This window comes from Apodemus sylvaticus, chromosome 1 (genome assembly GCF_947179515.1).
Source record: "Apodemus sylvaticus chromosome 1, mApoSyl1.1, whole genome shotgun sequence".
Taxonomy (NCBI): domain Eukaryota; kingdom Metazoa; phylum Chordata; class Mammalia; order Rodentia; family Muridae; genus Apodemus; species Apodemus sylvaticus.
In genome coordinates this window covers 24,692,996-24,719,119 of record NC_067472.1, presented here as the reverse complement: position 1 = coordinate 24,719,119, position 26,124 = coordinate 24,692,996, and the positions used below count along the sequence as shown (strand labels likewise).

At 41.4% G+C, this 26,124-nt stretch overlaps 1 protein-coding gene across 9 annotated transcripts in view; it reads right to left on the bottom strand.

Annotated features, from left to right (window-relative positions):
* Positions 1–26,124, bottom strand: part of Cpeb3 (cytoplasmic polyadenylation element binding protein 3) — a 185,448-nt gene that overhangs the window by 131,930 nt on the left and 27,394 nt on the right. For 4 of the 9 annotated variants that reach the window (XM_052186656.1, XM_052186680.1, XM_052186657.1 and 1 more), the window contains exon 2: positions 19,967–21,012. In XM_052186656.1, coding sequence (XP_052042616.1) covers positions 19,967–21,001 — 1,035 coding nt within the window. In that variant the 5' untranslated portion in view covers positions 21,002–21,012. Of the gene's footprint in view, positions 1–19,966; positions 21,013–21,091; positions 21,192–21,234; positions 21,347–21,985; positions 22,121–23,980; positions 24,030–26,124 lie in introns of those variants that run through there. The other 5 variants (XM_052186673.1, XM_052186666.1, XM_052186663.1 and 2 more) reach the window with 5 other exon arrangements.

Below are 26,124 nucleotides of genomic sequence, written 5' to 3'. Positions count from 1 at the left end.
ACACACAGTCATATCTCAGCACTCAGGAGGCTGAGGCTGGAGGATTGTCTAGAGTGTGAAATTAGCCTACATTACACAGCAGGACGCTTGTCTCAAAATAAAGAACATCCTTGGCTATCTAGGCTCAATCGGTCCTCCTGCCTCCATCTCCTAGTAACCTGGCTAGAGGCATGCCCCACTGTACCACCTCTTTAATTTTAAGCAGTCTACTAGAATACTTAAAAATTGTCTCTGTGGCTTATGGTCTATTTCTTTGGGCAGTTACTTTAGACAACTACATTTAATAGTAACTCTGCTTGAATTCTGGTATTCCTAAGTTAAGGCCACTAATTATTCTAGCAACCAGGTCAATTTATAAACTTAAGCAACACTTGCCCCAAATTCTGCTCATCGATACCTCTCACACTAAAACTGTTCTTTGCTACAAAACTTTTCTTCAATACACTAACATTCCCACCTCCCAGGTCAAGGTCACTCTCCAAGCTTAAGACACTCCTTCCTGGTCTTTATGTGGAGCTGTGACAGAAGCCAAAGACTTGTATTTTTCTTTTTTTAAGTTGTATTTAAGAAGCATTAAAGCTAGGAGGTGGAGCTGGGTGGTGGTGCAAGCCTTTTATCCTAGCACTCAGGAAGAAGAGACAGGAAGATCTCTGAACTATGCTGAGAAACTTTGTCTCGAAAAATAAAAACAACAAAAAACATTAAATGTTTAATGAAGAAAAACAATGAAATTCAGTTAACTATGTAATTTATACATAGTTATTCTGTCCAGTGATTTATAGCACCTAAATAAAAATCCATTGTTATAATAATAATCTATTTTATTTCAAATGAGCAAATCACATGGGCACTAAATCATACGTCCTGGAATGACAGAGTACAAGACCATAAGTGAGATACAAAGAGTCAACTTTATTAAAATTTGAATCTCACAAACAGGCTGGAAACATGGCACAAATTTTTAGACTCTATAAAATAATTATTTTTTTATGATTTGATACCTGCTCATAAATAGTTCAAAGCAGAGGTGACTAGGATTTTTTATCAAACACAAAACACGATGTCTCCACTACATTTCCCTACAGCCACAGAACTCAAGTCAAAGGTAAGCTGCTGGAGTCAAATCTCCTAGCCTAAAGCTAACAACAGCGTGGCAAGCCAGCAAACCCCAGCATCCCCGGGGCAGAAAGACTCAGCGCGCATTTGACTCTAACCAACAGCTACATATAAAAATCCAGAATTACAGAAATAAAGGCCATCTTTATTTGTCATCTTTAAAGCTGCTAAGTTTGAGTATGAAATGCTCTCTACAGGCTCCCGCATTAAAGCCATGATCCACACAGCTACTGACCTCACTTTTGGAGATTCTAGAAACTTTAAGAGATAAGGCCTCCTAGGAAGAAGATCCTTATCACTTCTTGGCCTTTTGGCTAAGATCAAGTGGAAGAAGATCCCTGGAAACAGGTCCTTTCCTTGCCCTGACCCCTTCCTATCTTCCTCTTTCTGCTTCCTTGACACAACAAGGTAAATGCATGACTTTACTCTCCATGCACTCTGGCCACCATGATTCCCACCTCCCCACAGCAACGCAGCAAGTCAATCATGGGTGAAACCACGAACCGAAATCCCTCTTTTCTCCTTTTAAGTTTTCACATATTTGTCACAACAAAAAGACTAACTTGTTAAAAAGCTGATTTTATCACCCAAATCAAACACACACACACACACACCCCTATACCAATGACTCGTTCTCAATCACTGAACACATTACTCTGAAGCAGTTTACCTGCTACACTCTGGATACACCCACAAAGTGCCCATATTGAAACTGAATCCTCACGGTGGTGATACTAAGAGGTAGAACAACTTCAGAAATGATCAGTGGACTAGAAACAGGACAAGGACCTGCCTGGGTAGGACTTTTTGTCTCTTCTGCCATATGAGGACATAATATCACCCTCTTGTGAGGATACAACAGCAGCAAGAAACCCACTTGGAAGCAGAGTAGCCGTTACCAGACACCAAACTAAGCACCTTTCTTAGCTAGGATGAAGTAAGTGAATGTTCCCGGTGCAGCCCAGTCTGTGGTACATCATTCCTGCACCTCAAACAGGCCGATGCCACTGAAGCTTACTGTAACCATCTCATTTCCACATAGGTCTCCTTTTACAGTAATTACTTCTTTGAGAAGTCATCAGACTAGATCATTGTTAATAAATACAAGGCAAATTATGCCGAAAGTACTGTATTTCTTCCTTTGATGGTTTAGAACAAATATAAGTGTCTTAGGGGCATCATGAATATTATAATTATGCCACAGGAGATTAAAAGTTGGGTTTTGAACTTCCTTATGACACTCTGTAAAAGAAATTTCTTAATATAAATGCTTCATGTAAGCTTGTTTGCCTATAGCTTGCTTGAAGAAAAAAGAAAAGGAATATAAAATGAGCAATTGCTTAGCTTCGTAGCCCTATAAAATGGCTGACTTTCTGAATATTTAATTGTTGTAACAGAAGCTGAAGCATCCTTTTACTGAGCTTTGTCTCTTTGTTGAATCTTCCTCACTGTCTTCCCTGTCCTTTGATCTGGACATATTCAATACAGTCTCTATTATTTATGTCCTGTAACAGGATGTGTGACTGCAGCCGCTGGGGTCTGCTTCACGCCACTACACCACACGAGGAGAAGGAGTGTGCTCATTATAGGGAACGCATTCACTGAAGACATTTTCTCCCTTGCCTCCTCACTCCAGGCCGTCAATTTTTTTCCATGTTTCACATTTAACAGAATCTCAGCCTAAATTAGAATATCAAATATCTCATTACATTTTAAAAAGAAAATCTTATATTATACCTGCATGATCCACCTGCCTTAAAATAGCTACTCTGAAAAAGCATTTTATGTTCTGCATGGCTCCAGAGCTGATGGCAAACTGAATGCTCTACACTGGCAAACAGGTAAAAGAGAGATGAAAGCTCTAAAGCAGAAATTCTGTTATCTTCTGGTCACCGTCTTTGGAATGTTGAAGGCCGGGAGTGAAAATTCGGTGAAACCAGTGCCCACATCAAGCCCTGGACTTTCACCAACCCAAAACTGACATAATTTACTTTTAAAAAACATTTTAAAAATCATCTAAGGTTTAACTTTGTGATCTAAAGTAGTACTAGAAGTCCCCTTTATTCCATTTAAAATTAAAGCAAAGTTTAACAAACACTGTAAAAGAGTTTTCATCAACATTGCTGAATAGTTAAAAATATTCAGGTTGCATTTTGCAGTGTTAATAGCCAACTGTTTTAACTTGATTCAAAACTGTTGATAAACTCAAGACTTAGATTTAAATAAAAATGCTTCTGAAATCGAGTTCGGTGGCACATAACTAATGTAGCTCCTAGGAGGTAGAAAGAAGCAGGCCGGCCAGGAGTCAGTCTTAGTTACACAGCAGTGTAACTAAGTGTAACACAAACAGTTATACAGTTTGAGGTCAACCTCGGCTATGGACGACTCTAGGAATAAAAGAAAGAATAAATAAATAAATGAATTAATTAATTTCTTTTTGTTCCTTGACGAGTTCATCTTGAACAGGCAGTGCAGAGCCTTGTCAAACATTACCTTAAACTGTTGTATCAAAGTTCACCTAGTTGAGCACAGCAATGCACACGTGCAACTCCAGAGGCAGGAAACAGAGGCAGAAGTATCAGAAATTCAGTCATACTTAGTTACACAGAGAGTCTGAGGCAGCAGAGTCTGGACTATGTGAGACTCTGTTATTCATAAACACGTAGACAGAAACAAAACTAGGCCATACATTAATGTAACAGAACTAAACTCGAAAGTCAAATGTCAATTTTGTTAAGGTTTTATTTACAATGTTCAGATTAGCCAAATTACCAGTACCTCCCAGTGAGTTCATTCAATTTAAACATGCCAAGTTTCATTTCTTTTATTCTCTATGATCTTCCCATGTGATTGATTGGTAAGCAATTACTTACAGTTCTTTGCAGTGCCACGCTATAATCTACAAACAAGATGACTAATCAACTAACAAACTCTAAATTATCAGGGTATTAAAAAACCAGGCCAAAAAAAAAAAAAAAAAAGTTCCTGACTTAGAGCTACTTACTCCTCTCAGACTCAGAGTTCTATCAGTGTCATGAACCGTCTGCACTAGGTAAGGCTTCGCTTCTCTGAAATCCAGCTGGTCTGTAAGACCTGACCATTCTCACCTGCCACTATTAAGCACTTTCACCTCTGAATTATTTTCCCAATATTTAAACTCAGGAGCCATTATAGGTACATCTCTATATCCATATTTTTTTATTCCCTATACATAACTGTCCCTCCTAGTTATTTCTTGAGACCATTCCTTCCTTCCAACCAACTGATTCTTCACCTGTGTTTAGTTCCTGACAACCTATACCCTAGAGTAGTCTTTCTGAATAGAAAATGTAATCCCTTCAGTCATTAACCCAGCAGCCTCACAGTGCACATGCTTCTCATCTTTAGAATCCATGCATGAGATGGCTCAGTAGAAAAGGAGCTTGTCTGATGGCCGGGATTCAATCCCTAGAACTCCACAAAGGTGAAGGAAGGGAACCTGCTCCACAGGCCGTCCTCTGACGTCCACATATGTGCCATAATGCATGTGAACACACACAAATAATAAGTACATTTTACAAAGTCTTCCTTCAGTGAGCATTTGCAGGGCAGCTTACAGGTAAAGAATGCATGTGTAAGGAAGGCTCTGGCAGCCTAGCACCACCAAGGTTGAAGCACAGACGCCACAACGTCCTGTAAGCTGGTTCCCTGCCTGCTGCATCACTCCTGTCCCAGATCTTCTGCTCTGTTCAGTACACCAGGCTCTTTCTTGTTGATGCTCCTGCTCCTCCTGTTGCTCAATAAGGAATCATGGTGCCATCCTCTTGTTGACTATCGGACTCCGCCCATTCTATTCTACATCAAGTGCTAAGATGGCCAAAGCCATTTATGACAATCTGTGTTTAGTCATTAAAAACTAAAGTTTGCTTCCTTTTCTTTTGATTTTTTTTTTTCCAAGACAGGGTTTCTCTGTATAGCCCTGGCTGTCCTGGAACTCACTCTGTAGACCAGGCTGGCCTCAAACTCAGAATTCCACCTGCCTCTGCCTCCCAGAGTGCTGGGATTACAGGCGTGTGTCAACCACTGCCCGGCTTTTTTTTTTTTTTTTTAAGATTTATTTATTTATGAGCACATTGTAGCTGTCTTCAGACACACCAGCAGAGGGCATCAGATCCCATTACATATGGTTGTAAGCCACCATGTGGTTGCTGGGAATTGTACTCAGGACCTCTGGAAGAACAGTCAGTGCTCTTAACCCCTCAGCCATCTGTCCAGCCCAGTCCCAGTACTCAGAAAGCAGAGTATATAGTAAGACCCTGTCTCCAAAAAACAAAAAATAAAAAAAGGAAAGAAGGGAGGAAGGATGGATGGATAGACAGATAGGTAGATGGATAGATGGATGGATGGACAAACAGGTAGCAGGCACACAGACAGATGGACAGATGTGTGAGTGGGTGAACGGATGGGTAAATGGCTGGATGAAGGACAGATGGCTAACTGGACCAGCAACATGGATCAGTATGTAAAGAGGATTATTTTCAAAAATTATTTTAAAAATTGAAAATACTTTAAACTATGAAGATTTCCTGAAAGTTTTCTAGGCACTACACATAAATTTAATCATTGCTTTCCTTTGGTTCTGTGGGCATATCATATTCTATTTTAGGCCTCATTATTTTTTATTTTAATACACATCTAGGAGTGGAATAAGACCAGCTTCATCCCTAGTAGTCAAACTCTGGTAAGCCGTGAAGTGTTTACAGAAGTTAAATTATTTTTCATTGGTAACTACATGGAAACTCACCAATAAATTTATTATCAATTATCTACAACTGTGAAAAGCTAACATATGCAGAAAATACTTATGTATTTAAAGTCTCCCAGGTTACTGGCACAAGCTATGGAGACACTGCAGTAAAAAGGTCCTTGCCCTTGTATACTCCACTTTCTAATGTGGCAGAGGGCCCTCAGTTACAAAAAAGTGAGGCAAAATTGCTCACTTCAGAGGTTAAGTGCTACAAACAATGTGGCCTTGGGAAAGGGGGTGAGGGGGAATGGAGAAGGTCTACTACACTAACAAGGGACAAGACCAGGGGCAAAGCACTGAGGACAACAAGAGTTACAAGGACTGAGCTTCCCTTCCTACTGCTGCCGCACAAACTAAGTCTCAGTGAGGGTCATTATCCTTAACTTACAAGGACCTGTAAGGATCAAATAAGATGACGCCCTTGAGAAGAGTGTGGCCAGGGCTGGCCCCCTGGTCTACTGAATCTGTGCTAGCTGTTTCTGTCTGGAGAGGAAAACCAAAGTGATGATATAACAGCCAAATGACAGAATACATGAATGGTGATTTTGAGCAAACTTGACAAAAAGAAGCCAATGTAAAGTTTTCAGTTAACAAAAATGCCATAACAGCTCACTCCCCTTAACCTTCTATCTGACTCTATTAGGAAACCACAAATGATGCAGTTGCAGTGGACCATAAACTTCACTGGTCCTCTCGCTTCAGTCCTCCAGTACCTAGTTTATAACCCATTGTTAAAGGAAGAAAAACATTGCCAGACTATAAAGGAGGCACTTCTGGGCACATCCAGTTTATATATACACACACTTTAGCTTTACTTGATTTATTTGCATACATGTGAAACTTCATAAAGCTTAAAGATTTTCTTTCCAGATTTTTTTTAATTTTTTATATAATATGGAAATTTTTGTTGCTGTTATTTTGATGATGATTTGAAAACTAAGATCTAGGACTCCTGGACGGTAAGCAAGGGCTCAGACTGTCAGAACACTAAGATGCTTCTTCTAAAATACTCTCTACCCTCATCCGGCCCTATTACCTGAGATTCAAAGTCTCCTCTTCCTGCACACAAGAACACAGAATGTACCCCACTATCAAGACGCAGAGAAGCCTTCACAAAGACAGTGTCTTGATCAAACTTTCTATCCCAAGAACTATGAAAAAGAAATTTTTATTGTTTTGGTTTTTTTTTTTTTCTTTTTTTGGTTTTTCGAGACAGTGTTTCTCTTTGAGGCCCTGGCTGTCCTGGAACTCACTCTGTAGACCAGGCTGACCTCAAACTCAGAAATCCACCTGCCTCTGCCTCCCAAGTGCTAGGATTACAGGTGTGCTCCACCACCGCCTGGCTCTATTGTTTGTAAATTTAAAAATATTCTAAATCCTTAGCTCTTTTATAACTCTGTCTCCCAGTCTCACACAATGAGAAAGCTGTCTAGCTGAAAGGTCTACTACTATCTGCTTTTAGTCAAACTATTATACAACCATTTTCTCCTTAGTTAGGGATGTACTGTTGTGAATGGACTCCATGATCAGGGCAAGTCTTATAAAGGACATTTGATTGGAGCTGGCTTACAGGTTCAGAGATTCAGTCCATTATCATTATGGCAGCATCCTGGCAGGCATGGTGCAGCAGGAGCTGAGAGTTCTACATCTTTATCTGAAGACTGCTGGCAGAATACTGGCTTCCAGGCAGCTAGCCCACGCCTATAGTGGTACACCTACTCCAACAAGGCTACACCTAATAGTGCCACTTCCTGGACCAAGCATGTACAAGCCATAACATCTCCTTATGATTTTTAAGTCAGTTTATTAATTACTATTGTGTTGGTGTGCATGATGAAGCCAGAGAGCAGCTTCATGGAGCAGAGTCCCCCTTCCACCTCCTTGTGCACGGACTCTCTGGACTGAATGCAGAGCATCAAGCTTCTGTAGCAAGACCCTTACCCACTCAGCCGTCATATCAGCCCTCTAAGTATTTCTCAGAGTTATGAGAGACATCCTGACACTAACTCTACTCAGTTCTATTATTAATAATAGGACAAGAAATCAAGAATAAACCAGATCACCATGAAAGAATAAATTAACTCCAAAAGAATAAGGTGATTGGGCTGGACAAGGTGTGCACACCTTTAACTCAAGAGCCAGAGGCAGGTCGATATGAGTTCAAGGCCAGTCTGCACTACAGAGTGAGAAAAGGAAACATTTCAGCTGAACGTGGTAGTACATCTCTACAATGCCAGCTCTCTGGACGCTAATGTAGGAGGCACCTTGTCCAACAAGCCCTGGACTGCACAGCAACAAATACATAGCACATAGTGTTTCCTCATGTTTGTGTGTATTAATTGTATAATCATTTCTTTTTTTGAAAATTGCAAATCATTTCAAATGATATAAAAAGCTCATTTGTGTCTCTCTTCTGAGATATGCCCAGAGATTCATGTCATAATACGTATTATTTCTGAAAATTGTATAATAGTGCTCTCAGGAAAGAAAAATAGGCTTTATTCCAAGGATCTGAGTTATTATAGTATTTCAGTTCACTAGGACTTTTCTATTTCAACTATGAGAGTAGTTTCACTCAAGGAAGTTTATCCAGCACATATAAAGAGCACTAAAGAAGCTAAATACAGTAGTATATGCCTATAGGCTCAGTATTCAAGAAGCCAGGGTAGAAGTACTACGAGTTCAGAACAACCTGACCTACAGTGTTACATCATCCAGGGCTACACTGTGAGACCAGCTCAAACACCCATGTGCAAGAACACATACACAACATACACACATGCAAACAAGTGAAATAGATCATTTGACCTCCCACAGAACAACCTACCTAGAAGACTATAAACAACACTTATGGGAAATTTATGAGTCTGCCTTCCACTGCAAGTCCACTTTATTTATGACTACATTACCTAAATCCTCACATTGTCCAACTTGTCATGAGTCAAACTACAGACTATCCTGTATCGACCCCTTACAACCACACTAGCTCCCCCCATCAGAAACACAGATATAGCCTCTAGAAAGTATCGTAAGAGCTTCCAGCTGGAGCATTGGTATCTCTAAAAAAAAAATTGAAAATTAACACTTGTAGTAGGAAGGAAATTGTATACAAATATTTCCCTCATTATCAATTAAAATGTTTACTTAGAGAAAGGGAAACTCTTCCCTGAAGCCTTTAAGTGTTAAGCAGCAGCAAGTAGTTACACATCTCATTACACTCCCCACCCTTCAGAAGCATGACTGCCTTTCCAAAATACACATGTACCGGACTGGAGTTAGAAGCCTAGTTGGAAGGTGTTGGAAAGTGCCCCCCCCACACACACACAGTAGATATCAAGCCATCAAGCCTAAGGCTAAGAGAGATTGTAAGGCTTAGACTATAGTGAGTTCTAGGTCAGCTCAACCTATAGTAGGACTTTCGTCCCTAAAAACAACAAACAGTGACCATAACAAAGGGAGAACATGCTGGACTTCTCTGATTACAGAATCAGGGTATTACTTCTGAGGTATAAAACAGCAACAACCTTTCTCCCACTGAGCTTGAATTTAGACTAAAATTTCAGAGGTACCCAAGAGACATAACAGTACTTGAATAATAGTTAATAGTATCTAATCGTAATAGCACTGCCACATTCTCTCATAAAGCAAACCAGAATGTAGTCTCTCTTTACTTTTACAGAGATAAAGGAATCACTGAATGAGTGACTTGTCACTGATCACCACAGTGTCAAAGTTCAAGCAATGTCTTCTTCATTCCAAACTGCCAAAGGAAAAGGCTACAAAAGTAGAAAAGAGCATCAAAAGAGAGGGCAGATAGTTTAAACATTGTATGTGAGGTACTGTTACACTAACTCACTGCAAAGTTGTAGTTTATACAAAAGTTAACCACTTTTCAACATGCAACTTTGGAGTATACAATTTAAATCCCTAATGTTTCAGTAGCATAGAAAAATCTTGTCTTTCCTAGCCTCACCCCTCTTTTTTGTATAATGAAGAAGAGTTGAGTTTGGGGGGCGGTGTGTGTGTGTGTGTGTGTGTGTGTGTATATGTGATCCTGTGTAAGGGTAAGTCAGTACATATACGGAAGACTTTTTTTTAGTCTGGCTCTTTGTTTTGTTGGTTTGTTTGTTTTTTGAGACAGGATTTCTCTGTATGGGCCTGGTTGTCCTGGGGCTCACTCTATAGACCAAGCTGACCTCAAACTCAAGAGAGCTGCCTGCCTCTACTGCCTTTGCTGCCTCTGCCTACTGAGTACTGGGATGTAAGACATGCCTTACTTACCACTGGCCAGCTTTCAGTCTGGCTTTTACATTGGTGTAAAATTTACTAATTTTTAGTAATTTACTAATTTACTAATACTAAAAACATTTAGATACGGACAACTGAGTTGCAAGCACTGTACTATGTCATCTTCTCTCAGGCCCTTTCAAATAGAATACAGATAATGAACCTTTGCTGTCAACTACATAATAATGGATTCTGAAACAGTCTGGGGTTGGTTAGAACTTCTGCAGTTTTGCATTAGAACAGCAATAAAAGTAACAACTAGAAAACATGCTCAGTGGTGCACACCTGCAATCTTACCATTTGGGTGACAGAGACAGGAAGATAAATTCTAGGTCGTCCTCAGATATATACAGTTTTCAGATATATACAATTTGAAGTCAGCCTGGGTTCCATGAGACTGTATTACTGCTCTCAACAACAAAGAAATCAACTAGAGGCGAACTTCACTTTTAAATATCATTCCTTATATTTATCTTATTTTAAGATAAACTAGATGATTAATATTGCTTCCTGAAAAGATAGTTAATCTGGAAGATATCTGTGAGCTTTTTGTTTTAGTTTAGTTTTTGAGATAGTCTTCTTAAAATGTATATATTTGGGTCTATATGTAGGTTTGTGGACATAAGTGCTAGTGCCAGCAGAGGGCAAAGGTGACAGATGCCCTGGGGCTGCAGCTATGTCTAGGTGGTCAGATGCCATCTGACATTAGTGCAATGAAACTAACTCTGGTCCTCAGCACGAGCCATCCCTCAGCCCCATTTGTCTGTTTGTTGTTACTAGAGGAGAATTAAAAAAAAAAAGATGCTCATTATATAAAAATTCTGAGTTAACACATTTATTTTTCAATGCTTTGGGGGAGGAAGGCAGACCCCGACGTCACACACGCAGGGCACGCAGGGCACGCATACGTCTATCAGTATTTACAATGGATAGTATGTATAATGTTATTTTTGTCTCACAACTCACATAAGGGATTTCTTGTTAACACTGACATTAACTAGATACAAACTAAAAAAGATAGAATTTTTTATATTCTTATCTAAGTTGGAATGAAGCAAAAATGAAATAAAGATGTAAGATGGGAAATAATTTGAAATTTTTCCAAAAATATATAAATTAATAGGGAAAGCATTGGTGACTACTAATGTTTGAAGAGGTCAGCTCAGGAACTTTAGAAAATTCCACTAGACCCTCTCCCCTCCTGGAAGAGAAAGGTCACAGAGCACATAGGCACCCTTCCCCTCTGGAAGCTAAAGCTAATTACATTCCCCAGACATGCAGGGTGGGGGAAAGCCAGGCCATCAGCCACCTGCAGGCAGGGTTGGCGCAGAAGCATATAGACACATTCTGCCACCTACAAACAAGGGAAGTCCTTGCCACCTAAAGACCAATCAGTTTAACAGTCACACTGTTCTGCCAATCACATTGTGCCTAATGGCTGCCACTCTGAAACTGTATAAAAACTTGCAGACCCAGCTGCACAGGGGTGTTCTCTCTCCTTCACATGCAGGGTGACCCCAGCATGCTAGAACAATAAAATTCCTCTTGCTTTTGCATCGATTGCCGACTCGAGTTGTTCACTGGGGGGCTCTCCAGTAAGTTAAGGCTCGCCAGAGTCTTACAATTTAAGTGGCAATGTGTGCATCACCAATACAGTTTTCTTCTTCTACTTCTATAAAGCTTTAAAGGCTGCAGGTGGTAGCCTAGTTACTGTCCACCCACTACTCTCTTACATGTAAGCAATAAACTATTCTTTTTTTTTTTTTTTTTTAAAGCAGGGTCTATTTACATAGTCCTGGTTGTCCTGAACTCACTATGTATACCTGGCTGGCCTTGAAGTCAGAGAGATATACCTATCTCAGCCTGGGATTAAAGGTGTATGCCTCCGCAAATAACTCTCAATAAACTTTTCTTTAAAAAGTTGTGTGGGCCAGACATGGTGACACACCTTTAATCCCAGCCGACCTGCTCTGTGTATAGTTCCAAGCCAGCCAAGAGGGACAAAGTAAGATCCTGTCTTAAAAAAAAAAAAGAAAGAAATTTATACTATATAATACTAATAACTATAATTGTAGTCTCTTCAAAAATGTCGAAGATTTGATTTCTGATGCAACTTTGAATAAAATATTTACTTTAGAAATAACATTTTTATTGTTATATAACTTGATCACATAATTAAAAAATGTTTTGAATCTCCAGGGCCCCTCATAAGATGAAGTATAAATTCAATCTGGTGCCTTCATATACATCGTGCTGCTGTACAGAGGCAGTACAGAGGAACAAGAACAGCCATAACTGGAGGGACAGGGCTTAGATTTTCTATTGTGCTATTTTGTTTGAGACAAGGACCTGGCTGTCCTGGAACTCACTGTGGAGACCAAACTGGTCTCAAACTCACAGAGATCTATCTACCTGCTTCTGTGAGTGCTGTCATTAAAGGCGCACTCCAATGGGCAGAGTGCCTGGTTTCAAATCCCAAATTAATGAATTACTATCTATGAGATCTTGAGCAAACAATACAAATGTACTGGCCCTGAATTTCCCAATCAACATGATGAAGACAACAGCCTTTCACCTCAAGAAAGCTACATATGAAATGATTGCCTGGCCCATAGGGAAATATTGCATTATCAACCAGGTCTAGAGCCTTTGATACTATCACATAGAAAAAGAGAAAACATAGAATTATGTGGGAGAATAATATCATAGGAAAGAACAATACATGGCATTATATGGTAATTTGAGATATATAGATTTTGTTTATGCACCCATCCTATTAGAACACAATCCTAAGCAAACAGAAAATAATAATAAATAACATTATACAAAATTTAAGTTATTCAATAGATGTCACTAAATGAAAACACTGGCCATTTATACTGTGATATGTTTACACAGAGAAACTGATCGTCATGACAGTAACAATTACTATAACCCAACTCAAAATAAATTATCGTAATTTCCATTTTATAGATGAAGAAATATTCACATATTTTGCTCACATAATTGTGATACAGAGTTGAATCCAAACCCTACTTTAGACCTAACCTACCCACCTGAACTTGGGCAAGTCACATAGTAAAAACCTGATTTTCTACTCTGTAAAGTGAACTCTATGTTCAGAGATTAAATGCTTTCAAAAGTCCCTTTTAAACTTTCTTGGACAACAATGTTGCTCAAATCTAAATTTACCACATAGACAGAATACCTCGGTTCTAGTCCTTTCATATGCACATAGGCTCTCCTGCCTCATAACACAGAGTGGTGCAAGTGCGTAGTTCCCTTTCTGGAAAGTCCCACTGTTCTTGAGCTCTGCTGATGAGACACATCACCAAGATGCACCAACCTAATAGAGAACTTCAATGAAGCCAGCAGTGGTTGTGATTGCCTACAACCCCAATGAAGTGGAAAATTTTTAAATTTGAGACTGAACTGGACTGAAAGGCAAGACCCTGTTCCTCTCCAACCTCCCCATACCCCCTATATCCTCCCATCCTGAGAAGGGTGGCACACACCTGTGGCCCAGAACCTGGGACCCAGGGAGAAGAGCAACGGGAGCTCAGCACCTGCATTAAAGGTGGGCATAGTGGCCCCTGCCTGAAATCCCAGTTTAAGGGATGGAGAGAGGCAGAAAAAAAGGCACATCCTGGGTGCTTAGTGACTAGCCTAGTGTCATGTTCAATGAAAGACCCTGTCTCAACAATTAAAATGACCAGCAAATAGAGGAAGACCCCAAAAATTGACCTCTGGCCTCCAAATTCACACACAAGGGTGAACAAACCTGTGAATAAACAAGTATACCCACACATATATGCACACACAAAATAAACATCAAAGCCTCATTAAATAATTCTATCACAAAATTCCTTTGGAATTCAAAGAAAACCTGACTTAAATGAATTCTGACAGCACCAGCACTGCAGGAAGTTACAGACACATCACAATAAAATTGCTCAAGTTCTATGACCCCAATGACATCACTCACATCTTAGAACCTTACTTATTTACAGAAATGAAACAGCTTTTAGATACAAGTAATCCCTAAGGCAGCAGCCACCTCAAGGCAGGAAAACCAATCACATTTATTAGAATAAGGAAAGCCACACTGAAAACAGTGATTGCTTTACAGAACAAACCACCTAATAAGGTTACTGTGGTGGTAAGAAATGTCAAAAGAGAGGGAAGTAAAATTGCAAACCAACTGATATGCTTGAAGCAGCCTTTAGGAAATGGAGACAGAAGGATCCTAGTCAGCTTTGGCTATATAAGCAAGTTTGAAGCTATCCTGGACTATAAAAAAAAAAACCCTGTCTTGCAAATAGATACATTAGTCTCTTTGCACAAGGAGCCTGTTAAAATGAATGAAAATTAAAGAGCCATACCTGGTGGCTCACATTTTATAATTCAAGCACTTTAAGGGCTGAGGCAGATGGCCCCCTTGAGTTGAAGGCAAACCTGAACTATACAGTGAGATTCAGGACAGTCTGGACTACATAAGTCCATCTCTACCTCAAAATAAAACGTAATGATCAAAAACTGAAAATAGAGTCAAGAGAGATGCCTCAGAAGTTAAGAGCACATACTACTCTTGCAAAGAAGCCAAGTTTGGTTCCCAGTACCTAGGAGACAGGCCACTAGCAACCACCTCCAACTATAGCTCCAGTGGATCCAACTTTAATTCCAGGCTAAGGCAGGTGAATCGGTGAATTTGAAGCCAGCCTGGACTACAGAGTGAGTTTCAGGATAGTCAGAGTCGCTCTGCCTGGAAAAACCAAAACAAAATACATACATACATACATACATACATACATACATAGTAAGATAAAATCTTTTAGAAAATCAGCATTCAATAAATTAACTATCTCAATTTAGTCCAGGTATGGAGATGCATTCCTGTAATTTAAGCCTCCAGAAGGAAGAAGCGGAAAAGGAGGTTCCAGGCCAATCTTGGCTAATGGTGGGACTGGCTCCAAACGACAGCAAAACAAAAATCAGACCGGCATGGTGGTACACACCTTTAACCCCAGATTTTAAAAGGCAGAAAGACAGGAGGACTTTGGTGAGCTCTAGGCCAGTCGGGGCTATACAGTAAAACTGTTTCATAAAACAAAACACAAAGAAAACCTTTTCAATTTAAAGAAACAAAATACATCCAGACCTATAGAAAGTATTTAAATAAATGTGCAAACATGAAATTCTGCCCACTAAGAACTGAGATAATTTGCTTTTTAAACATATTTGATATGGAGCTAGAGAAATGACTCAGGGGTAAGAGCACTGGCTACTCTTCCAAAGAACTTCCCAGCACCAGCAAGGTCATTCACAACCATCCGTTACTCCAGTCCTAGGGGATCCGATGCCCTCTTGCAGCTTCCAAGGGCATGGAGGACATTTACAGACATACACACAGGCCATCCACACAGACGGCAAGTTATCAGCATAAACTATGTTGGCAAACTGATAAGCCAAAGCACAACCAATTGATGATGTCTCTGGGTCTAGTTACACCTGTTTTGTTGCATTGAGACAATATCTTACTCTGTAGCCCAGGATGACCTCAAACTCATGGCAATCCTCCTGTACCAGCCCTCTGGGTCCTAAAATTACAGGAATGAACTATAACTCCTGAATCTAAAACTGTTTTTAAGAAACAGGATTTTGTCAGGCTGTGGTAGGGAACGTCTTTAATCTCAGTACTTGGGAGGCAGAGGGAGGTAGGTCTCTCAGTTAGAAGACAGCCTGGTGTATAAAACAAGTTCTAGGAAAGCCAGGGATATACAGGGAAATCCTGTCTTGAAAAGCAAACAAATAAACAAGCAAATTTTGGCCAGACATAATGGCACGTGCCTTTAATCCCAGCACTTGGAATGCAGGAGACAGAGGCAGGAGATTTCTGAGTTCCATGGCAGCCTACTTTACGTACTGAGTTCAAGGACAGCCAGGAATATCTATGCAGAGAGACCCCGTTTCAAATTCAAACAAAACACAACAGCAATAACAAAACCCAGATTTTTCACAATGTTGGCCAAAGCATCCTCCTGCCTCAACTTCTTTTGACTAAATACAGGTGTGTACCACTCAGTCCAACTATTCTCAATACAATGTTGCTTAAAAACTATAAAGGTCTAACTGGAGAGGTGCAGTGGGTAAGAACTCTTACTATTCTTCCAGAACCCAGGTTCAATCCCTAGCACCCACATATGAAGGTTACTGAACGTAATTCTAGCTTTAGGGACTCAGATGCCCTCTTCTGGCCTACGCAGGTACCTGCACATACATTGCATATACTCTCACAGACAAATACATACTTAAAAAAAAAAAAAAACCTTTAAAAAAAGATCCTAAAGAACTGTTTTAAATAAGAAATAGAAATGAGACACAAAGTGCATATAATTTTTCTTGAAGCCAAACAAAAGAATGTTTAATTTTAACCAAATGACTGGATCATTTTTGCCCACTCAATAGTATTACCACCTATCACAACAACAAAAAAAGTGCAAAGTACAATTATGTTTTGCCTTAGAAGCATCATTGGCAAATGGTTTGTTGAGAAACACTAACAATCCTCATGCTACTCCTCCTCCATACAGGGGATTGGAGGAGAGGGAGGGAGAGAAAAAGAGGGAGGGAGAGAGAGAAAGAGACGGAAAAGGAGAAAGAGAGGGAGAAAGAGTGTGTGTGTGTGTGTGTGTGTGTGTGTCTGGTGTCTTCCTCTATGAAATCTCAGTTTTCTGAGACAGGTCCTCTCCCTGAATAGAGCGCGCACTGGCTGAAAGCCTCGGGAGATCCTTCCGTGTCCACCTGCCGTGTACTAGGATTACAAGCATGAGCCACGGCACCCAGGGTTTCTTAATGTGGATGCTTCAGATCAAAATTCAAGTCTGTATGTGCTTCTGTGACAGACACTTCACCAAAAAAGCTAGATCTTGGACCCCTCCAAGACTGGTGAAATTTTGGATTATATTCTTTCCAACCTCTTCTTCCTCCTCTTCCTCCTCTTCCTCCCCCTCCCCCTGGACTTTCTTTTTCTTTCCTTTTTTGTCTTGTTTTTTTTTTTTTTTGCTTTGTTTTGTTTTTGAAGACAGGGTTTCTCTGTGTAGCCCTAGCTGACCTGGATCTGACCATGTAGATGATACTAGCCTTGAACTCAGAGATCCACCTGTCTCTGGCATCAAAGTGCTAGGATTAAAGCTATGCATCACCAGAAGGTCCAAGCTCCCTTTAAGGAGCTAATTAATAAAGATTGGCCACACTCAGTAGCCAATTGCGGCATCTCATAACTGTAATCCCCTTGCTTGAGAGGCAGAGGTGAAAGGACTATTTGAGTCAGGTTTTCAACGACAGCCTTGGAAACATAGAAAGACCTCTTGTCTCAAAATAAACAGGAAAAAAATCGTAATCAGATTAAATAAACTTCTGAGAATCCAAGAATTTAGACAGATGGCAAGATGGTTCAGAGAGTAAAAAACCCTTGCCTTAAAAACTAGGCAGTGGTGGTGCACACCTTTGATCCCAGCACTTGGGAGGCAGAGGCAGGTGGATTTCTGAGTTTGAGGCCAGCCTGGTCTACAGAGTGAGTTCCAGGACAGCCAGGGCTACACAGAGAAACCCTATCTCAATTAAAAAAAAAAAAAACTGGTCAGAGTTTGATGCCAGAGCCCACATAAAGGTAAAGGCGAGAATGGATTCCATGAGGTTTTCCTCTGATCTCCAAACACGCACCAGGCATGCAAGCTTGCACACACACACACACACATTCGCTCTCTCTGTCTCTCTCTCTCTCTCTCACACACACACACATTCACAAATTCTTTAAACATTAAAAAGGAATTTAGATTATCTTCTCTGATTGGGTTTGGATAGAAAGCCTCAGAGTAGAAAGAGAAACCGTTGAGGCAGACAACCCTCCAAGTTCCAACTACAGCAGAACCTGTCCTGCTCACCTCCCTCCACCCACAGAACTAATCCCAGTTAGGAAAATAAACTTTAGAATGGGAAGAAAGAAGATATGAAAGTGGTAGCAGGAGTCTGTAGCCCTAGGAGACCGAGGAAGAGGCTTGGGAGTGCAAGGTCACCCTCAGCAAACAGCACATTGAGACAAGCACAAGCTATACAAAAGCCTGCCCCCAAACCTAAAATTGTGCCTGAATATTAAAATTCCCTATTCCTGGAGAACCCTTTTGAAAGCACGTGAGAGCCTTGCTCACTGAAGCCTCTACTTAGGACTAAGAGTGTGCTCAACATGATCAGGAACTAAGCACCAGCCTGAGAACCACCCAGAAAAACACAAACACAAACAACGAAACTCTCCTAAACACAAGTTAGAGGTTTCATGGGTCTCCTTAAACTGTTAAAAACAAAAATTCTTACTCTAGCCCAGAGACATCCTTTCAATATTCTCATTTCCTTCGAAATGATACAACTCACCCCAAACACCTGAAAGGTGAAGACCAGCGAACTGATGGCTCCATCTGTGCCAGGCTGAGCCTTACACTCTGTCAGACTGCCAGTCTATCATCTGTCAGCAGGGGCCAAAGGATTCCTTTTCTTTCCTTTTTGAGACAAGATCTTCTAAGAAACCCAGACTGAGCTGGAACTCCCAATCCCATAGCCCAGCCTCGGTGCTGAACTACAAACGTTTACCACCACACCCAGCCTTTCTGTTGTACAGGAGCCTAGAAGCTTATGGACAAATCACTTCACAGGTCCAAAATAAGTGCCTATTGCACAACAGATGTTCTCAATGGACACATACACTCAGCTCCCCTTTCTGATCCAAAACGCCAGGATCCTGTCTACTGCTGTGGCTACAGACTACATGAGAAAGCAACAGAAACAAGGACACTTTGTCCATTCAATCTTTTTGTCGGGAGCACTTCCTGGATTTTTCATTGGCATTTAATACCAAGGCACAAGACTCATTTTTCATTAAAGTTGCAAGACTTTCACTTTGCCCAGTTTCAAATGGTGTAATTGATCTGCATTGTCTTAAATAACCCAACTGGTGAAGGACACTGCAGCTTTAAATATTTCAGTGCTAGTTAGCAAATAGACTCCATTGCAATATGGCTCTGAAGGTCGTGTCCTATTGTCTCTCTCCTCTGGAAAAAAAAAATTCTAAGTCCTTCTTTTAAGTAACATGGGAATAGTTCCCCCTAAAAGTTCTACTGTTTCCACTTCAGTCCCTTAAAGCTCGGAGTGTTCATTGGAATTTCACACTCATAATTTTCCTGACAGGGCAATATGCTAATCATTAGTGGTTCCAGCACCTTAGACATAAACACATGTGTTCACATTAGTTTAGTTGGGCATTTGCAACTATTTGAAAACAGCACCACTCAAAGGCTGTTAACAAACCAGGGTGATTTGGGCGTGGATGGCTTTTGGTCGGCACCTTGAGCCTAGTATTGCGTAACCTGAAAATGTGTAGCTACTTAAAATGATAGGAATCTCAGCCTACTCCTCCCAGGACTACTCCCCACCTAACTACACACTCGTGGCTTAATTTGTCAAAGAAGGCCAAAATAAAAAGCACAAGCACAGGAAGGAAGAAATGAACTAGAAGAAAAAGGCCCTTTCCTATCCTCAAGCAGTCAGTGTCCCCTCAACTACGCCCCTATCCAGATTGTGTGGAATAGTCCTAGTGAACCAGAGGATTTGGGGGATGCTGGAATTTGCTGGGCCTTCTAAATAACAGCGGGTGGGCCGATTAAAATAACCAGGAAGAGGGGAGAAACATGCGGGAGGAAGGCGTGTGCAAGAGCACAGGGACTTTACCTGAAAAGGCAACAGATTGTTACCATTATCGGTCCGGAAAGCGTTATCCTCCATCCAAGACTTGGAGGTGAGCGGGGCTGCACGAGGGAACTTGGGTGGAGCGATCACATTGCTGGAGAAGGGCTTTTTGAGCGGCGAGATGGGGTTAAGCGGGGAGGGCACCCCCACACCTACACCCACGCCCACGCCGACCGCGCGGCGAGGATCTCGGCCAGCCTGCAGGCCACCCCACGGGTTAGACGGAGCGCTCCAGGCGGCGTTCACGCTTTGGTGCGTGTTCCAGCTGGACGAGGCCGAAGAGGCAGCGGCCGCGGCCGCAGCAGCCGCGACGGCCGAGGATGAGGACGGCTTGCTGGTCATGATGGGCTGGTGGCCATAGGCGGCGGCGCTCCTCTGCGCATAGGGCGCCTGGCTGGGGCTGGCGGGCGAGCGGCGTTGCTGCGAGGGCTGCGCCTGCGGGGGCTGCGCGGGCTGCGGCGGCTGCGGCGCGGGCGGCGGTGGCTGCTGATGGTGCTGGGTCTGCGCCAGGCCGATCTGCGGCGAGAAGGTGCCTCCGAAGACCGGGTTGACGTGGTGCGGGAAGTTTTGGAAGAGCATGGTCCCGTTGACTGGGGTGATCCCCTGGAAGAAGCTGTCCTCCACCGCGTTCGTAGTGCCCGTGGACCAGGTGCTACCGAAGGACGGCGACAGCGACGCTCCGGGCGCCGCGGGCTCCTGCGGCGGCGGCGGCGGCTGCTGAGGGGGCTGATGGAAACTCAAGCCCGGCAGGAGCGGTGACTCCATCTGCATCTTGTCCGGACCGTTGGGGGCTGGCGGAGCCGAGGCGGGGCTGAGGGCCGGCACTGCGCTACTGTCCTCGGGCTTGGGGGTCTCGGAGGAGAGGGGCGTGGACGGGGCTTCAGCTGCGCCGGGCTCAGGCTGGAGCTGTTGCTGCTGCTGCTGCTGCTGCTGCTGCTGCTGCCGCTGCTGCTGCTGCTGCTGCTGCTGAGACTGGGGCTGGGTTTTGCTTTTGTCCATCAGTAAATCATCCTGCATGGTTTGCGCAGCTGAAACGGGAAGAAAGAGAGATGCGTTATTGTCAGTGTGATCATGAATGCCCCTCACTGAAGCGGGCGGGTATTTTACTTGCGAAAATCCAGTGCCACCGCCACTAGCCAATTGCAATGCAAATCCATAATCTCGCATTTAGAAGAACAAGTCTGGCTGGGGGTGGGGGGAGCTGCAGGGCTCGAGCAAGGTCTCTAAAAATACTGTGAGAGCGTCTTCACCCTTTCTGACGTCTCGGTCCCTTTTCTGTGTTAGTGAGAGATGTGCTTATAAAACAGAAAGACAGCAATTTCGCCACGTCTCTTTTCCCTTCACCGGAACTCAGAGCGTTCACCCTGCAATGAGAAACTGATTCTGGTTCCTGTTTTTTCCCAAGCACCACCCTCCCCCAGTTATTTGCATACGTCAATAAATAGTGCTGCGTCCTTCAGCAAGGTTAAAAAGACTTGGTACACGAACGACCCTCTTTCCCCTTCCCCAGCTGGAGCACTTAAAAAACATTTTTAAGCCGACTTAGCCCTCTTGATTAGCAAACTGCCTTCTTGCTTCGGATGATTGTTTCATTTGGCTACAGCGAACCTTGAGAGACAAAATCTTTGGCATTTGTTGGAAGAACTCAGCTGCACAATCATTCTCTGGCCTCTCAGTAGCGGCAGCTACTCCATTTTGTTAGGAGACGTTTTAATATAAAAGAAACCTCCGTTTTTAGAAAGATGAAAATCGCCGGGCGTGGTGGCGCATGCTTGAAATCCTAGTACTCTGAGGGAGAGAGAGGCAGGAGGATCAAAAATTCAAGGTCAGCCTTAACTACTTAGCCAGTTCGAGTCTAGGCTGGTATATAAGAAACCTGACGAGAGAGAGAGAGAGAGAGAGAGAGAGAGAGAGAGAGAGAGAGAGAGAGAGGAGAGAGAGAGAGAGAGAGAGAGAGAGAGAGAGAGAGAGAAAGGAAAAAAGAAAGAAAAGAAAACCTACTGAAACGTTTAGAAGAGTTTGCGTCTTATTACTCTAAGGATTGTGGGTTTTCTGCTTATTCTCCGATTTTCTCCTCTCCAGTTCTGCCGCCCAAGTGATTTACTGGCTTCTTGGCATTTCAGGTCTCTACGGGAGCCTGAGAAATTCTCTGCAGAGTGGAGAAATGCTTCTGGTTGGATTTGAGGTCAGAGGGAGGAAGGTGGGGAGGGAGGAGGGGCGGGAGTCTGTGAGATGGAGAGGGGGCGGGACTTTAAAAATGCATCTGAGATTTAAGTAGACAGTCAAGATAATTCTGGGGTTGCCAGATTTTCATTTTTGAATCCTCCTGCTGCTGCCTCGGTCACAAGACTGGCAAATTTAGAATCCATTCTTTTATCACTAGTATTAGCAATGAAAGACTATGGTTTGACGACCCTGAATTACCATATGCTAGCAACTGTTAAAAATAGAGGAGTACAAAGTCCCAAATTCTCATACATTGTAATTATAGTACATTACCCTCACTGCTTCATTTAGCCATATAAGGAGTGTATGGTATTTTCCACTTCACATAGAAGGGCTATATTCACCTCTGTCATACAACCTGTTTTCTTACTCAAGGATGAAAACAGTAATCACTCAAAACCAAGAGATTTCTATGCATGTAGTTACCACTGAATGAGCTTGTCTCAGAATATGTTTAATTGCTTTAAATATCTGAATATTACAGGTCTGAGACCTTGCAAACAAATATTTTGAAATGTTAAAGGAGCTATGACCAAACATATAATTATTTTTAGATGATGATTCAGTACAGTTGCAATAAAGTTATTAATATATTTAATATAGTTAATTAACTCATATACTGGAGAAGCATCTTCCTTGGGACATTAGTAAAGGGCATTCAGACATACAACAGTTCTGCCTTTGGACTATTCAAAATAACAACTCTTAAAATGGAGGTGGTATTGCTCTTAACTATTACACAAAGGATAACAGACAAGTTGGATTCACAGTTCTGTTTTATTAAAGCTATCATTAAAGTACTTAACAGATACCATCTTTCATTTCAAAGTTTTATATACAAAGAACATAGTGAGCTTCAGAAAATACTTCTCTCAGCTTCATTACTTTCCTTTCTGTTCCTCTCTTCCCTGCCTCTTCCCCTCCCCTAGGAAAAACCCAGCCCAGTATAACAGAGCATGCACCAGAGATTGCCTGCTACTATCAATAAAGATTGCTTCAGATTGCTTTTATTTTCCTTGGTTCCCTCTATCTAAAACAATGGCTTTGATTAGTGTTATAAATAGAGCACAGAGAGGAGAGTGGACCTTGGAGTCAGACAGCACAAAGTTCCATCCCTGCCAAAAAGGGTGGTCACAGAGACATTTTCCTACTTCCTTCTTACAGTGCTGCAGTGGACCATTGTACTTCTGGAATTTGAGTACTTTGATAAGCTAGAATTTTCGTTACAATAGCTTTATCATCATGCCTGAAATATGTACTGGATTATAATTTTAGTATCACCCAGCTATTCTCATTGCTTGTATGCAACACTTTTTTTAATGCCTTTAGCTTAAACTGCATTAAACCTCCAAGCCAAAAAGTAACCTAGACTCAGAATATTTTTATAATGGCTTTAATTAATAGTAATACTATATTCATTAAATTCTCAAAATATTATAACAAAACACTCCATTTTTTCAGAATGTTCTTTAAAAATAATACAAATTTTACTTTCTGTATTAAATTCACTCGGTCAAGGTCAAGACCCACCTTTTAATAAATATGATCTTTTAAACAAAAGCTAAATCAGTGACTAATATAAAATTTACAAAGTCAATATGTAACATCCTTAAATAACTACCTGTATAATTTGATTTGGAGGGTTTTTCCGCTTATACATAGCAAAGTCTGAGAAATAGATTCCTGTTTCCCCTCCCCCACTGCACACAATAGACCGGCTTTTACATGCAATTACCCAATTTCAAGTAATAAATTCATAGTAGCAGTTACCTTTAAGTGTCCAGTTTTTAAAGATCGATAAAAATGAAAAAATGAATAGTATTTATTTCTTCTTTCGTGTTGATTATGTGACCGCTCTGGAAAAGCACTTTGACAACTGTAAGAAGAGTGGGCATGCGCACACAGAGAACTGTGGGGGCTGAAGTCCTTCACACGGTACTCTGCCGGGCTTCAGCACGTTCAGCCAGGAAAGGAGGAAGCCTCGTAAATACAGATTCCAGGGGGGGAGAGTTTGTGCCCGGATTATATTATAGCCTCCTAACCAACCTAAATCAGGAGTTGTTGAAATAAAAGAAGGAAAAATAAACTAGATTGTCAACTTGATTTAGGAAGCAAAGCTAAAAGAGAAAGTAGATTCTAGGACTCAGAATAAATAGACCCTGCAGAGCTACCTTAAATGGTATTATGATGGTAATGGCTGGGTAAGCCAGAAGAGGAACCCTACTAGAGAGAAAGAGACCAGGGTGTGGAAGAAAAAGAATAGATGGAGAACTACTGGGGAATGAAAACACTTAAAGCCCTCACCCCTGCTGCTTTTGTGACACAGCAGACAGACAAGGTTTCCCTACATAGACTAGGCTAACCTGGATCCTCCAGCCTTACCCTCCTAAAAGCTGGGATTATAGATATGTACTACCACAGCTACCTAAAGGAAATAGTTTTAATACAGAATTTTTAAGTATTCCTTAATACTAAATGTGCTACTGACCTTGAAGACAAAAATTGGCTTTAATCACAAATGCTGGAGGCCTTATCTACTAGAACTGATTGATTGAGATGGGGTTTCCCTATACATGTACCTCTGGCTGTTTTGGAACTGGCTGTGTAAATCAAGCAGGCTTCAAAATTGGACCAGTCTTCCTGCCTTTGCTTCCCTGGTGCTGGAATTAGAGGTTTGTGCCACCATACCCAGTTCAGGATTTCTTTGTATTTAAATTTTTACTGAATGAGCAAAACTGACATTCATAATCCCAGCACTGGGATCCCAGGCTGAAGCAATAGAAGGCCCAGGAATTCTGAGAGACAGGCCTATATACAAACCATAAAAGGTCTGAGGAGATAACTTAGTGATAAAATCTTTGCCCTGAATGTATGAATGTATAACCTGAGTTAGATCCCCATAACCCATGTTAAAAAACATAAAACAAACAACTAGGCATGGCAACATAGTACCCTTATAAAGCCGGAGCTGGGGAGGTGGGAACAGGCGGGTCCCTAGATCTCTCTTGCTGGCCAGCCTTGTAATAGACAAGTACAGTCCAAGTTGAGAGACAGTCTTTAAAAAAGTCTACGGCCATGTCACCCTGACCTCACCCTATCCCTTCTCATCTAAGCAGGAATTGGTTAGTACCTGCAATAACCAAGTACTGCAGGCTCTTGGCCTCCCCCTTCTTTCCATTTTGGCTCCAACCTAGGGCCACTCTAAGGTGTCCCCATCCATCTCTACCCTAGAAAATAAAATGGCAGACTGATCCTGAAGAAGCAACCTGAAGTTGACCTCTGGCTTCGACCAGCACTTACTCACATGTATATAACCCCCACATATAAAACACTCATATACATGTAAAAAAAATTCTACCTGTATATTCTGATTCAACTCACTTTATTTTTACCTGATAAAACAAAAGTGTACCTTGCATTATTGATATAGTAATCAAATAAAATTCAACTCTTTCACTGCAAAATAATATTTGATCAGATACTAATTAGTAAATAATTTAAAACCTACATTGGACAATGACTTCTTTGCTCAAGATTTTTTATATATATAATATAATATATAATATATATAATATATATATATATATACATAATATGTATAATATATGCAGTTTCTAGTTAGGGAGAACTGTATTGGGGAGACAGTTGGTTGTTTTTGAAACAGAAGTTTGTGTAGTCCTGGCTAGCCTTGAACTTGCTATGTACCGAGGATGCTCTTTAATTTCTGGTCCTTCTTTCTCCACCTCCCAAGTGGTAGGATAATAGTTGCTACCACACAGAGCCTTTAATTTCTTTTTATTATTAAACTTGGTATATGATTTCCTCTATTTTTATCTAATGTTTCCAAGGCCAGATCTTGCAACATATTAACATCAACTGTCATTATGTATAGCTCCTGAAAGCAATAGCGCAAG